Below are 13809 nucleotides of genomic sequence, written 5' to 3' on the forward strand. Positions count from 1 at the left end.
AACGCATCGCATCGCATCACATCGCAGGAAGGACCGTTCTGCCCCGAGGGGGTTGGGGACTGGCTGTGCTCCCGCAGCCCCCCCGCACCTTCGGTGCTCAGCACCTCCGTGGACTGAACCCAAGGGCCACTCCCTCCAGGTCCTGCCTGGCAAAACCCCTGGAACCAAGCTGCTTGCGGCGAGCCTCCTCGCCCCCAGAAAACAGACTCTGAGAGACACGGTGACATCAAAGACCACGTCATTTATTTACAAAGGCCAGTGTGGACGTTGGGGAGGGAGGGGGAAGCCACACAGCCATCCTCTCTGGACTGCTTGGGACCCTTTCCCACCTGGAGGAGACCCTGCTTCCGCGCGCTCAGCCGTGCACGAGCCTTCCCCGCGCTCCAAGAGAGCCACGTCCGATTCCAGATCAGAGGCATGACTGCCGCCCTGTCCCTTCCTTCCTCAAATAGAACTTTCTGGCCCGGAAGCAAACAGTGAAGACTCCAAAGGCCAAGGGCACGGGGGTGTGGGGGAGGCTCCTGTACGGACCCCCAGCTGCGAGGGGGAGGGGCGGCCACACTACCCTCGGGGACGCAGCAGCAGGGGCCCGAGGGCCCAGCTCTCCGGACTGCTTGTGCTCCCGCCCAAGACTGGCCCTTTTGCCCACTTCTCTCTGGTGGGAGAGAGCGTGGAACCGAAAATACACCCCCTGTGCAACTCGCTTACACGCGCACACACACATCCACTGCCGGGACAGACCCCAGCTCCTTCATGTCTTTCGAGGGGGGCTCCAAACAGCGGTACGCGGGGACACTGGCGGGTCCTGGCCCTGGAGCTGGGAGGAGCCCCTTCCTCCAACTCCAGCTCTGTTAGCATCTCGAGGCCTTCTCTGCCCGGCCTGAGCCCGCACTCTCCCACCTAAAGCAGCTGCAGGGCTTCTGTCCCCAAGTGTCAAGTCCAACTTCTGAGCCGTTGATTCGGTCGTTCCCCCCTTCCCTTCCTCCGGCGAATCTCCACGGGGCTGGTCCGGGGCTTGTTAGCTCCTCGTACAGAGAGGGCGGTCGCCTCCCCCTTCAGACAGGGTGGACAGGCTGCTTCCTCTCTTGGGACATCCCAACAAAGCCTGGATGAGACCAGGACAGGGGGTGAGGAGGTGAAGAGCCTGTGCACCTGCTCCTCCCTCTGAGCGTGTGACCCTGGCTCAGGTCAGGCTGCCGGTGGGAGGAGGGGGCGGAGGAAGGGGGAGTCCCCGCGAGCATCCGTACAAGCCCTTGTAGGCCACGAGGAAGACCCCATCCCTGCCCCACCCCCAGGGCGTCTGCAGGCTGCACGAGGGGCCCTGCAGCGGGCCCGGGAGCGGGGACCGGGCCGTGACACTGTGAAAACAGCCCGCGCAGCCCTGCAGGACCCAGACAGAAGACCCCGTAGGAGATGTGCAAGTAAAACCAGAATCGTCAGAGCTCCGGGGCCAGGCCCGCGGCCCAGAAGCCAACCTCCTTTCCGGAGAGGACGGGGAGAGATGGGGACGGCAGGCACAGAGGGCAGGGGCTGGCACCCGGGAAGGGGAGAGGCGGGAGACGCAGGCGCGCGGTTAGGAGAGCTGCGAGCCCAGGAGTCTCTCGATGGCTGCGTTGACGTCCCCTCCTGTGGCAATGAGGGCCTGCAGGTTGGCCTCACGGTTGATGAAGCCCATGGAGTTGAGCTGTTCGAGCTGCTGCTGGAACCGCACCTCTGGTGTCTGCACCTGGAGGGGACAGGCCTCGTGAGGGAGACACGGGACACACCCCCGGGGCCAAGGGAGGCGGAGCAGGAAGTCATCTTGCACGTCCTCAGGGTCAACCAGTGGGCAGGGAGGGGTGATCGGGCAACAGGGGCCAAGGAGCCCGCACCCCAGGCCACTAAACGACCTTGGGATAGAAGGTGGGCTCACGTCCAACTCATCAGCCCACATTCCTGACCGCTTCCCCTCAGCGCTCGGGACGCATTCGAGGGGTTCTGGAAGCCAAACGCAGCCAACCCCGGCCGCGTCCACACAGAGCCAGGGAAGAGGCCGGAGAAGGGCCCGGGCGAGAAAGAACCCGTTGGGCTTTGCTCAGCCAATCGACCAATACACGCATTTACAAAAGCGAAGGCTTTTCATTTTGGACCCTCCTGTAAACATCCGGAAGTGCTTCCCTGTGGGACACGGAGGCGGGAGGAGCCTAGATCTTGACCTGGGAGCCCACCGGCCTCTGACGGGACGCGGCACCCCCACAGGAAACGTGCGAGAACCTTCGGCGGTGTTCTGTGCTGTCCCCCGCCGCAGGCCGGGCCCCGGGGACTCTGGGCGCCGCAGCACAGAGCCTCCTATGGAGCTGGGCTCGCTGACGGTTCTGCTGAAAGGCTTTTCCCAGGGCAGGTACGGAGGCCAGAAAAAGAAGGGCCTCGCCTGGGGTCAACCCGACTCCCCAGCCGATACCCGGGCCTTGACTTGGCGCCCCAGGGCTCTAGCGACCTCGTCCCCCAGAAGCTTCCTCCCAGCCTCGGCGCTGGAGGTGGCTGCAGTCCCCGAGAGCCCCCCGAAGGCAGCACCAGCGCTGGGACACAGCGGCTGCTGCTCACACTCGGGAACTGGCGTGCCTCGGTCGGAATCTCGGCTCCGTCACCCACTTACGGGCTGTGTGACTCTGAGCAAGCCACCAAGCCTCTCTGGGCCTCTGTTTCCCCTCTCGTGGCTGGGAGAGCAGCTTCCTGACACGGAGCAAACGCGCCCTCCCACAGAAGGTGCTCAGAACGGTGCGTGGCAGCCCGGAGGGACGGTCACTAGTCTCAGCCCCGTGTCACGGCAGTGGGAACTGAACATGGGGAAGACAGCAACGCACTCGAGGCCAGCGGGCGGCCGACCAGAGCCCGAGGGCCGGGCTGGCTGACCGCCAACGCTCCGCTGTCTCCATCCTGCGGCCCCGCCCCCCAGTGCAGCCCCACTCCCCGTACCTGTGAGCCCCCTCCCCCAGCCAACAGCTGGACCATCTGTTGCACGAGATGCTGCTGAGCGCTGGGGGCCCCCGCGGGAGAAGATGTGGCAGGGGGCACGGGCGAAGAGGTGGGGGCCTCGGGTGCAGACCCGGTGTTGCTGCCTGCTGAGGGGGCTGGGGTCCGGGACATCCCAAAGGATCCAAGGCTGCAGGCAAGAGGGACCAAGAGGTGGGAGGCAGCCTCTGAGACTGGGACGGGCGCGTGAGGTCCAGAGGGAAGAGGGGCGGGAACAGGAGAGCAGACCACGGTGGCTGCGGGCACGCCAGGGGAGGGGAAGGGAAGAGGAGCCCGAAACCTGCTACCCCCCCCGGGGTGCCCCCTCACCTGGGTACCAGCCCAGGGGCCTCGGTCTGCAAGGTCTGTAGGCCCTGCTGGATCTGCAGCAGGGCCTGCATGGCGCGGGGGTTGGTGAGGACAGACAGGGACTCCGGGTTCTGCATCTGGTGGGAAACAGGCACAGGAAGGCCATGGGCGGCCTGATGGACTCGGAGGCCACCTGCACCCTGCGGCCGGAGGTCTGCCCCGCCCTCCAAGCCCGAGCTCAGGGCCTCACTCACCTGCTGGAGGAAGACCGGGAGCTGCAGGCGGAGCTGCTCCTGGAGCTGGGGGTTCCCCGCAAAGAGCGGCACATTCACCATCATCTGCAGGGGTGAAGGCAGCAGGGGAGGCTGGGCCCGTCCACCCCAAGAGTCCCCACAGCCCCGGTCTCCCTCCGCGACCTGACCACTGTGGGAAGTGCGGGTCTCAGGGTACCCTGGAGGCACACTCCGGGTGGCGAGCCCAGGCGCTCAGCCCCATGCTGGGCGCTGATGGCAGCGTTGGCAAGTTCACGGTGCTCACTGCGCCACGCCCGTTCTGGGCACTTCCAAGAACTCATGGAGCCTGTACAGCTCCGGGAGGAAGGAGCCACTGCCAAGAGCGCTGGCAAGCCAACAAACGGGGAGGTTCCATGTGGGCCTGAGACCCACGCCCCGTGGCTGACTCAGGACCAAGCCGCCCAGCCGAGCCACTGCCCCCGGCGCAGCCCTCAGGGCAGCTGCATACCTGAGCAGCGAAGTCGGGGTTCTGGGCCAGCGTCTGCATCATGCCGCGCATGTAGGGAGCCGAGATCACGTTCTGCATCAGCTGGGGGTTCTCAGAGATCTGCTGGAGGAGGGCCTGCATCTCTGGGCTGTTGAACACCCCTGGCACACGGAGGAAAACAACACAACAGGAGAAAAGGGGTCCAGATGGAAACCGGGTGTCGCCCTTCCATCTCCCTCCTTGTAATGCTGCCGGTGATGTGGCTCAGAGGGCAGCGCTAACACGGGCCCCCAAGTACAGGGGCGTGGGTCCCTCTTCCCGGGTGGAAACTGGGTCTCTCTCATTCACGCCCCGCCGACTGCTCCTGCCCCGGGCTCGATGTCAGGGTTGGAAAGGGTCTGACAGAGGTCACCTAGACTCGCGGTTTGCAGGCTTGTCTTAGTGCCAGAAGCCTTTCCTCAAACCAGATCTCATTCCAAAACCAAGTAGGCCAACAGTCTGCTCAGAGCCCGGCAGGGTGGCTGAGCCCCTCCCACTCGGTCCTTCCTTCGCCCGGGGTTGGCCCAGGCACCCCAGGACTGGAGGACAATTTTAAAGCAGTGCATCAGGTTCAAATCCCTGATTTTACAAACAAGGGAAATGAAGCGTACGGAGGGTAAGGGACTTTCAGATCAAGGTACCTGCCCACCCCCGGCCCAGGGCACAGAGAAATCAGGGCCTCTACCAAAGATACCCCCGGGCTCATACGCACATAGTCCAGATACATGGGGCATCCCCAACGGTTGTGCAGTGCGTAACCTCCCCTTCCGTGCAGCTCTGCACATCCCTCTCCCCCAGCCTCACACCTGCCTGCCCCACACGTGCCCTGAGTCCTCCCCCGCAAGCTCCTCCCCAGTCCGACCCACTGACGCTGGTCAGCTCCAGCAGCGGCTGCAAGAACTTGGGAGGTGAGCCATCACTCAGGCTGCTCCCAGGGACAGGAGACACAGCCCACACCACCCCACGTCCTGAGGCTGCAGAGCCCCCTCCGTGGCTTCAATACCGTCTCACCTGTCTTCATATTCTAGGGCAGTGTGAGCCCCATTCAGTCCTGGGGCACAGGGACCACCCTGATGACCCCACTAAACTCCTTCCCCCCTAGGACATACCTGACCCCAGGCTAGCCGCATTGATCCCAAAGGGGTTCGAGACTGTCGGGTGCACCTGGCTGGTCCCCGATCCTCCGGTGCCCTCCCCCCCGGACCCGGGGGCCTGGGAGGTGGGGGGCGAGGGGCTCCAGGGGTTAGGGAGGGGTTCTCGGTTCTCAGTCCGCAGAGGCTGGGAGGACGAGCTGTCGGAGTTCCCGGCCAGGGAAGAGAAGGGATTGTTGCCAAACTGGGAGGAGGGAAAGGTTCTGGGTTAAGGACTGAAACAAACCAGGGGTTAGGGCCAGGCCCTCTGCGTCCTCTCACCTAACAGCCTCCCCTCCGTGGAAAAGGGACGGGGCCTGAGACCCCCGAGGGCAGCTCACAATGGGCAGCTACCCCCTCATCCCGCAGGGTAGGAGCTGGCCAGTGCTGGTGACCCGGGTCACAACAGATAACTGGAAACTTCCCGTCACTCCCGGTGGCTCTAAACATTTGGTTTCTAGTCTCTTCTGCGCCCCGTGGGACTCCACACGCACCCTTCCCATTGCCTAACAACGTATCTGTCTTCCTTAGCTCTCAAGGGGCAGAGACAGGCTCCTCTTTGCACCTTCCCCTGACATAACCGTTGGCTTGATGGGAGCTGCCCCTGGCTCAGCCCAGATCGGCCTCCAGGCTTCCCCTTTTCCAGCCATCTTGCTCTAGCACCCACTCCCCAGAATCCGCCCCCCTCCACCAGGGCCCCTAAATGGTCTTCCATCCCCCGAGGGCCACAAGCCCATCTCTGGCTGAGCACGCCCTCCCCCCGTGGCTTCCCACACCGCTTCCTCCTCCTCAGCCTCCTTCAGCTAAACAGGCCCTCGGCACCAGGCTCCCCACTGTGTCACTGCCCCAGGGGTCTGCACCCCATCAGACGGTGCACCGCCTAAGGCACCCCCGGGAGTCCTTCCCTCCGGGTCCACTGCACCCGGGAAAGAGCCCTGTGTGGGGGTCTCCGCACCTATGGCCCCTATGCCCCTGTTCAGGCTCCCTCTCTGGAGGGTCTGGGTGGGCCGCACCTAAGCAGGAGGCACTAAGCAACGTCAGGCCCTTCTCACCGTGGGGCTTCCTGTTATTCAAAGTGGGTCACGGGGAGCAGAGCTCACCAGGACCCCAGCCCTGAGCCACACCTCCTCGGTCTGACCAGATGCCTGCTGACAATGGGCCCAGGCCCATACACAACCCCGAGGCTCTGTCCCTGCTTCTGCCATCCTGTCCTGGTGCCCCGCGCCCACCATGGCTGGGTTCCAGTACGCTCTAGGGACCGAACCCCTTTCCAACCTCCCTCCAGCAGTAACAGCGCCACTTACGGAGCACCTACTCTGCACCTGGCACATTTATTCTAATGTTTACAGCAGCCCTCCGATCCACCAGCTCTCAAAGTGTGGTCCTGGGGCCCACGCACGGCTTTGTATAGTTCTGCGGGGTTGTTTGCTTTTCTTCCCTTTTGTTGTCTTCCTGACTGCTCAGTGGCCTTTTCCAGAGGCTCCGTGACATGGGACATTGCAAGAGCCCGAATGCCGAAGCCCGGCTGGGAGTCCGGCCGGCCGGCGGTAAAGCCAGACCTTATAGATGTCGGCAAACGTTAAAGCAAGGTCACGCTCTGCTCACATGCTGTTTAGGAAAACGAAGTTATTTTTTTAGAAGATTATGCCGTTTATGTTAACGTGTAGCACATCTCCTCTTATTTTAAAACCAATTACTACACCTTCCTTGCGTTTCCCAGCTGTAATTCAGACGCGGTGAAGAGGGACAGCTCTAACCCACAGAAACAGAAGCTCTTTGGGTCCCCCACAGTTCTTAAGCGTCTAAGATGGTCTGAGGCCCCAATAATAGAGAACCTCTGCTCTGCTACGTCGCCTCCAGTCCGCAGACGTGGAAGCTAAGTCTCAGGAAGGGAACGACTCGAGCCGCACCACTAGGAACGGGCGCGAGCGCCCGAAGCCTGGTTTGCGGACACCAGCTCTCCGCTCTTCCGGCTCTTCCCCGGGGCGCCTACGGCCTGGTGTGTGGCAGAGCGAGCCAGAGTGCTTGCCGGAAGCCTTCCTCAGCTACCGGGTTTTTTTTTTAACCATGTGCACGCGTTACTTTTATGAACATTTTTAATTAACTACTTACATGTAATTTCAAATAAATAAGTTCCTTTTTTTCTTTATATAACTTTTTATTAAAATAAATTCTTTAAGGGGCACCTTATTCTTTAAGGGTGGCTCAGTCGGTTAAGCATCTGCCTTCGGCTCTGGTCAGGATCCCAAGGTCCTGGGATCGAGTCCCACATCAGGCTCCCTGCTCGGTGGGGAGTCTGCTTCCCCCTCTGACCCTCCTCCCTCTCGTGCTCTCCCTCTCTCTCAAGTAAATAAGAAAAATCTTAAGAAAAAATGTGTTTAAAAGACTCCTAATTGATCCCTGTATGCACTTTCTAAATTTGAAAGAGCGATGCCAGGAATAACGAAGAAGATGTTGGAGAATAAGGCGGGGGGTTTACGCTACGGGGTACCCAGACTTAGTGAAGACAATGTGGTATCGCTGTAGGGACAAACAGACAGCGGAACCCTGGACAGTCAGCAAGACACACACTGATCTGTGGAGATGTGCTGCAGGCCGGAGGCGGCGTGGGCAGGGAAATCTGTTGGGATACCACGAACCACAAGGATCCAGGCCTTTTCTCTTCCCCCAGGAAAAGGTAACGCGGGACCCCACCCTCCCACCGGGGCACAGGTTTGGGCGGGGGGTGGGGGCGTTCAGTGTGTGAAACTCCATCAAGTCGCACACTTACAACAGGTGTACCTTTCCGAAGCCATATTACTCTCCAGAAAGACATTTTTTAAACATTTTGAAAAAGCAAGTTAAAAATGATACGAACAGCAGGATACCACTTCTGTGAGGTTTAAAAACATGCAGATCCATGCATGGGTTATTCATGGCTACAAACACAGGCCATAAAAGAAGGAAAACGATAAACAGCTCGACTCCCCGGAGCCAGTTCTCTCTAGAGATGGAAAAGGGTAAAATGGGGCAGGGGTACCTGAAGGCTGTGATTCTACCCGGAACGTCTTTTTTGCAAATACGAAACACGTCCAGGAAACTAAAAAATACTAACATTAGATGCCTCTGGGGTGGACAAGAGGTGGCCGGGACATGGAAACAGAAGGACCCCTTTGGTTTACTTTGTGTAACTTCGGAACTTGGAAGTGTATAAATGTATAGCATATTTAGCCTAAGTTAAGCTTAAAAAAAGAGCCAAAGCTCTTATGAAGCTACACACATCAGCACGTTAGGGCAGCACGGATACAAAAGAACGCTGTGTTTTTCCTATACTTTTTCTGCACTTGGAATAATTCTTAAGGCACTTTTGAAAGCGTATCTTCCCAAGCCTGATCCCAGAAACTGAACCAATAAAGAGCTCAAAGAAGGGGCCAGGAAGCTCCTTATTGATAAGCCCCCGGGGTGATGCTGACACAGGTGATCCGTGGGCCACACAGGAGACACACTGTGCTGGGCTCGGCTGTCCCACCCCAGGTCTGCCTCATGACCTCTGAGCCCCTGGTGCACGAGACAGTCAGATCCCTTGGATACCACGCCTGCCCAGCATCCCCCGGGAATTCCGCTACCGTCCGACCCACTGCCTCGGCCCCCCGCCAGGCTGGACCGTCCCTGCCTATGCTGCAGCAGTGCTTCAAGCCCAGGCCCCCTCTCGGAGGGCTGGAGCAGAAAAGAGGAGCAGGCATCACCCTGCTTGCCTGGGTCGGGGGAGGGACTCCTGAGCCCCAGCAGCCCTCCCCCAGCCCGGCCCCCGGCCCCACCTGTTCCCGGGCAGCACTGAACATCGGCTCTTGGATGTCTGTGTACATGCGGCGGAGGGCGTTATACCCCCCGGGGATGCTCTCCAGGTTGCTCAGGGCCCGGTCCTGGTTCCGCATCATTTCCTGCATCATGGCTGGGTTCCGAGCAAGCTCCATGGTCTGGTGGGGAAGGGAGAGACAGGAAGAATCCTAGCACCAGGGGCTCACCAAGCTCGGACGAGGGTGGGCCCTGGAGGGAGGGAGTCCTGCATCAGACAGGCAAACTGAGTAAGAAAGGACACGAGAAGGAGGAAAAGGCAGCAGAGGAAATCAACAGCTACTGAGCACCTACTGCATACAGACACCAGGCACAGCCACGAACACGACCGAAGTCATGGCATCCCCACAACACTCGTCCCAAGGAGACATTCCTGTGCCTGTTCTGCAGATGAGGAAACCGGCTGAGACTCACTGGGAACATGGAGCCAGGCAGTGGCAGAACCAGGTTTCTGGGCCAGGCGGGTCTGTCTGCCCGAGACCGAACTGTGGTTCCTGCCGATGACCACAAGTCAGGGAGGGAAGGCATTCAAGCCAGGACAGTGCTCCCCACACCCTTCACACCGGCCTGGGGTTTCTGGCGGGCCAGACCACACGAAACCCGAGGCTGGGGGCTTTCTCTCTGGAGCCAACAAGGCTCGGTGTCAGTTAAGGGCTGCCCGTGTCGGCCAGGAGACAAGCAGTCCGTGACGCAGATAACCGCACACCGTGTCTCCTTGTCCCCGTGACTGGGGATGCCTTCCTGTCCTTACTCCCAAGCCCGCTCCGCACCTGCCTCCCTGCAACACCCTGATGTCCACGATGGGACCCCGACTCCTGGTCCTGGCCTTCCTGCCCTCACTTAGTGTTTGCCCAGGGACTTCCGCTCACCACGCACTGCTCTAGACGGTGAAGAAAACACCTTCAAATCCTCACTCTGAAGGAACTTCTCTTCTGGTGAACCCAGCCCCGGTGCCCACAGCCCTGCCGCCAGCATCTGTCCTTGTCCCTCGCTGCGCTGGGCAGTGAGCCGCAGCTCCCAAAGGCCAACATGACACTGCGTCTGCGGGGTCTCCGGCGGCCACCAGCCCCGCCCAGCCCCGGGGCTCCCGGAGCGCCCTCCTGCCCTCGCACCTGCTGTCCCTCAGCCCCGGGCACGCTCCTCTTTCTCCTCCTCTGGGTCTCAGCGCTGGGGACGCTTTCTCCGGAGGCGTCCCCTGAGCCCCAGGGCAGGGTTGGGAGCCCCGTCCGGGCTCCCGGGAGCTCCTGCGGGTGCCTCTGTGATAGCACCCACCGCTTGGCGTGATAACCACGAGCCCGCTTGGCCCACTCGCCTCGGAGACCGGACGTTCCCGGAAAGCGAGGCCTCCCGCTGCGGGGTGCACAACACGGGTGCCAGGGGGGCATGGGCGCACACGATCCCGGGGGCGGGGGGACGAGGCGGCCCCACCCCCGCCGTGCCCCCCACGCACCTGCCTCATGAGCTCGGGGTTGTTGAGCATGTGGCTGATCTCGGGGTTCCGCTCCATGAGCTGCTGCATCTGCGGGTTCGCCATGATCATGTGGCGCATGAGGTCGGGGTTGGACATCATGTCCTGGACCAGCGGGTTCTCCATGATCTGCGACAGCATCTCGGGATTGGACATCAGCTGTCTCTGCATCTGCTGCTGCAGCTCCATAAAGTTGGCAGAGCCCAGGCCCAGGCTGCCCAGGCCCAGGATGCCCCCGAAGCCAGCTGCGGGGAAGGGCCGGGGTCACCAGCGGCCGCGAGACCCCGCCCCCACCGGGCCGCAGCCAGGGCAGCCACATGCTCAGGGCTCTAGGACCAGCTGCTCCACTTCTCCGGTCCTTCCATCCTCCCCACCCCCGCAGCCCCGCTCCCACCCCGCCCCACTGCCCTCCTAGACGGAGTCCTCAGACCTCGCTGGTGGCAGAGGCTGAGCACCGGGCACAGCGCAGAGAGGGTGCCCAGCGGGGGCCTGCCGAATGAGCAACAAACATCCCCCAACCAGCTGCTGCTGGACCCCCTTGTCCCCCCACTCCAATAGCCTCACCCTGCATGCTCCACACCCCTAGCTGCATCGCGTCCCTCCCTCCTAATGCTCATCCATGCTCCCCTCCTCCGGGAGGCCCTGGGAGGCCAGTTTCTGCCCCAGCTCCACCAAGTCCCAGTGTCTGGAACCCCAGGCCCAGGGGTCCCTCGCCCCATCAGCCCAGGAGCAGGGACCATGTTCCTGCCTCCTCCTGGCTCTCCCTGACTCCCCAGCCCCGGACAGGATAGAGAACTCCTCCCTGAGGGCTTACAGAGTATGGACGCAGCAGCACTGGGGGGTCCCTCCCCAGCCCCCGAGGAGGGGCCGCCCCCACTGCTCCTCCGGCTGCCGCCGCCGGCGTCTGAAGCTGCACCGCCAGAGGTGGACGGCTGGGCAGGGGTGGCGGGCGAGGCGGGCGTGGTGGACGGCGCCGAGGCAGGGTCCGGAGTAGAGGGGGAGGACGCAGCGCCAGCAGCTGGGTCTTGAGCCCTGAGGACAAAGTCCTAGCTGAGGTGAACAGGCAAGGGGAGACAAGGAATTCCTTTCTGCGAATCTCTTGCCCTAACCTTAGCCGCCCGCCTAGGAAGCCACCCTCAGGCAGTGGCGCAGTGCTGGGGGCAGGGGGGAGGGGATCAGGAGGGAGGAGCTGGTACCACCTATCTGCCTTGGGGCGTTGGGGAGAGGGAGGTGAGCTTCCTTTCCCCTGCAGGGGAGACCCCAGGGCTGCCTGGCAATCCCTCTGGGAGCCGCCTTCCTGGGTGTCTGCAGGGCCCTCCGGGGTCAGGGGAGCCACAGGTGAGAGTGAGGCCCAGATGGGGAAGAAAGCCCAGTCAGCAGCGGGATCTGCTCCTTTCGGGGACTTACTTTTTCTTTTGTTTTATTTTATTTATTTATTCATTTATTTGAGAGAGAGAGAGAGAGAATGAGCAGGGGGAGAGGCCGAAGGAGAAGCAGGCTCCCCGCCAAGCAGGCAGCCCAATTTGGGACTGATCCCAGGACCCTGGGCCATGACCCGAGCAGAAGGCAGACACTTCACCGACAGCCCCGAGGGCGCCCTGGACTTACTTCTGCGGGGTCTTGATGACCAGGTGGACAGTGAGCCCGTCCTTGATGCCGTGCTGGCTCAGGGTGTCCCCGTCCTTGAGGATCTTGCCTGCGAAGATCAGGACCAGCTGATCCTGCTGAGCCTTAAACCTCCTGGAGATCTCCTCTTTGAACTGTGGTCAAGAGGCAGAGGTCACGGCTCGGCCCCCCTGGGCTCCACACGCAGGGACCCTGTCTCTGATCTGGGGAGTCCCCTCCGCAGTCGAGACCCCATCTACCCAGTGGCCGCGAGCATCTCCCTTGTTAACCGAGGAGACGACCAGGGACAGGCTCCCTCTGCCTCCCTGCTCCGCCCCTTCCCCCAGCCCCTGGGGACCATGGCGCTGTGCGCGTTTCTCTCTGTCCCAGCTCCTTCCGCAGGCTTGGACCCAGGCCTGCGTCCCTTCAGCCCTCGGTTCTAGACTCCGGGTTCCCCTGCCGTCCAGCCTTCCCGGGCCCATCACCGCACCCAGACCCCGGTGAACTCTCACAGCCGCGAGTCTCTGTCCCCTGAGACAGATAAGAAGTTCCACGTCCACTTTCAGGATGAGGAAACTGGGGGTCAGCACAGTTAGGTAACTTGCCCTGGGCGGCCTGGAACTCCGGCCCTGACACCAAAGCCCTGGCTCTTGACCCAACACAGGGCTCTGAGCTAAAGCTGATTCCCAGCGGAGCTCTGCGGCAGGCGGGCACTGGGCACTCTACGGCAGGGGAGGGGGCAGTGATGGCCCCGAAGACTGGCTTGGGAGGGTCAGACCGCCCGGATCTATCAGCTCCCCCCAGAAACAACCAAACCAACCAAACAGGACCCTCTCCGTCCAGAGCGCCCTTGCTCCGCGGGGCGGCTGCCGGCTCCCCTCCCTCCAACCGGACGGCCTACCTCACGCCCTGCCTGTGAGAAATTCTGGAGCAGCCACGGGGCGGGGGGCGGGGGGCGGCGGACATGGGCCGCGTCCCCTCGTTCACTCAACCGACACGCTTTTACTGGGCACCTACTGCACACGCAAGCCCCGGAGGGGTCGAGGGCCCGCTGGAAGCCCCTCGGCGTGAAGTGGTGGGACGGACGAGCCCCGAGGGAAGCGCTCCCCCAGCGCCCCGCGCCCTAGCAGCCGGGGCCGCCCCCCGCCCGCTCCCCGGGCGCAGCGTCGAGCCCGGGGCCGGCCGGCCGCGGCCCCCCGACCCCCCGACCGGTCCTCGGGGCGCACGCTGCCCCCAGCCCGCGCGTCCTTCCCCTCCGCGGTGCGAGGCGCCCCCTCCCCGCTCTCCGCCACGCCCCCAGCCCAGGCCACAAGGCGAGCCCCGGCCTGGCGTCCGCCGCACGCGCCGCGCTCGCCCCAGCTCCCGCGCCGGACGCCCGCAGCCGCGCTCCTGCCCCGCCGCCCCTCCGAGAGCCCGCGGGGCCCCCGCCCTCCCCGCCCCCCGCCTCGGAGCCGCCGCTCTCCCCGCAGACCCCTCCTCCGCCGCCCTCGCCGCGCGCACTACCTCCTTGACGGAGGCTCGATCGCAGATCACGATTTCCTCCTTGTCCTTGGGGGTCTTGACGGTGACCCGAATGGGGGGCCTGGCCTCGGCCCCGCTCGGCTCCGCCATGCCGCCGCCGCCGCCGCCACCCGGCCGCCCGCCAGCCCGTCCCGGCTCCTCCTCCTCCCCCTCCTCCTGCTCCTCCTCCCCGCCCGGCCGCCCGGCCGGCTC

The 13809-nt window shown here is 62.9% G+C and overlaps 1 protein-coding gene across 2 annotated transcripts; it reads right to left on the reverse strand.

Annotated features, from left to right (window-relative positions):
• Nucleotides 1–221: 221 nt before the first annotated feature.
• On the reverse strand, nt 222–13731 carry UBQLN4 (ubiquilin 4). 2 transcript variants are annotated; one of them, XM_080823834.1, is made up of 11 exons: nt 13600–13731; nt 12100–12251; nt 11306–11523; nt 10474–10736; nt 8987–9145; nt 5169–5394; nt 4042–4181; nt 3555–3638; nt 3322–3437; nt 2956–3142; nt 222–1726 (listed from the first exon to the last, which is right to left on the reverse strand). In XM_080823834.1, the coding sequence occupies exons 1-11, from the start codon at nt 13705–13707 to the stop codon at nt 1574–1576; spliced, it is 1806 nt and encodes a 601-aa protein (XP_080679960.1). In that variant the 5' UTR covers nt 13708–13731; the 3' UTR covers nt 222–1573. The 2 variants fall into 2 exon arrangements, with proteins under 2 accessions (XP_080679960.1, XP_080679961.1); XM_080823835.1 differs by having other exon boundaries at nt 12100–12187; nt 13600–13726.
• Between the last annotated feature and the right edge of the window lie 78 nt (nt 13732–13809).

Source organism: Martes martes (genome assembly GCF_963455335.1).
Source record: "Martes martes genome assembly, chromosome: 15".
Lineage (NCBI taxonomy): Eukaryota > Metazoa > Chordata > Mammalia > Carnivora > Mustelidae > Martes > Martes martes.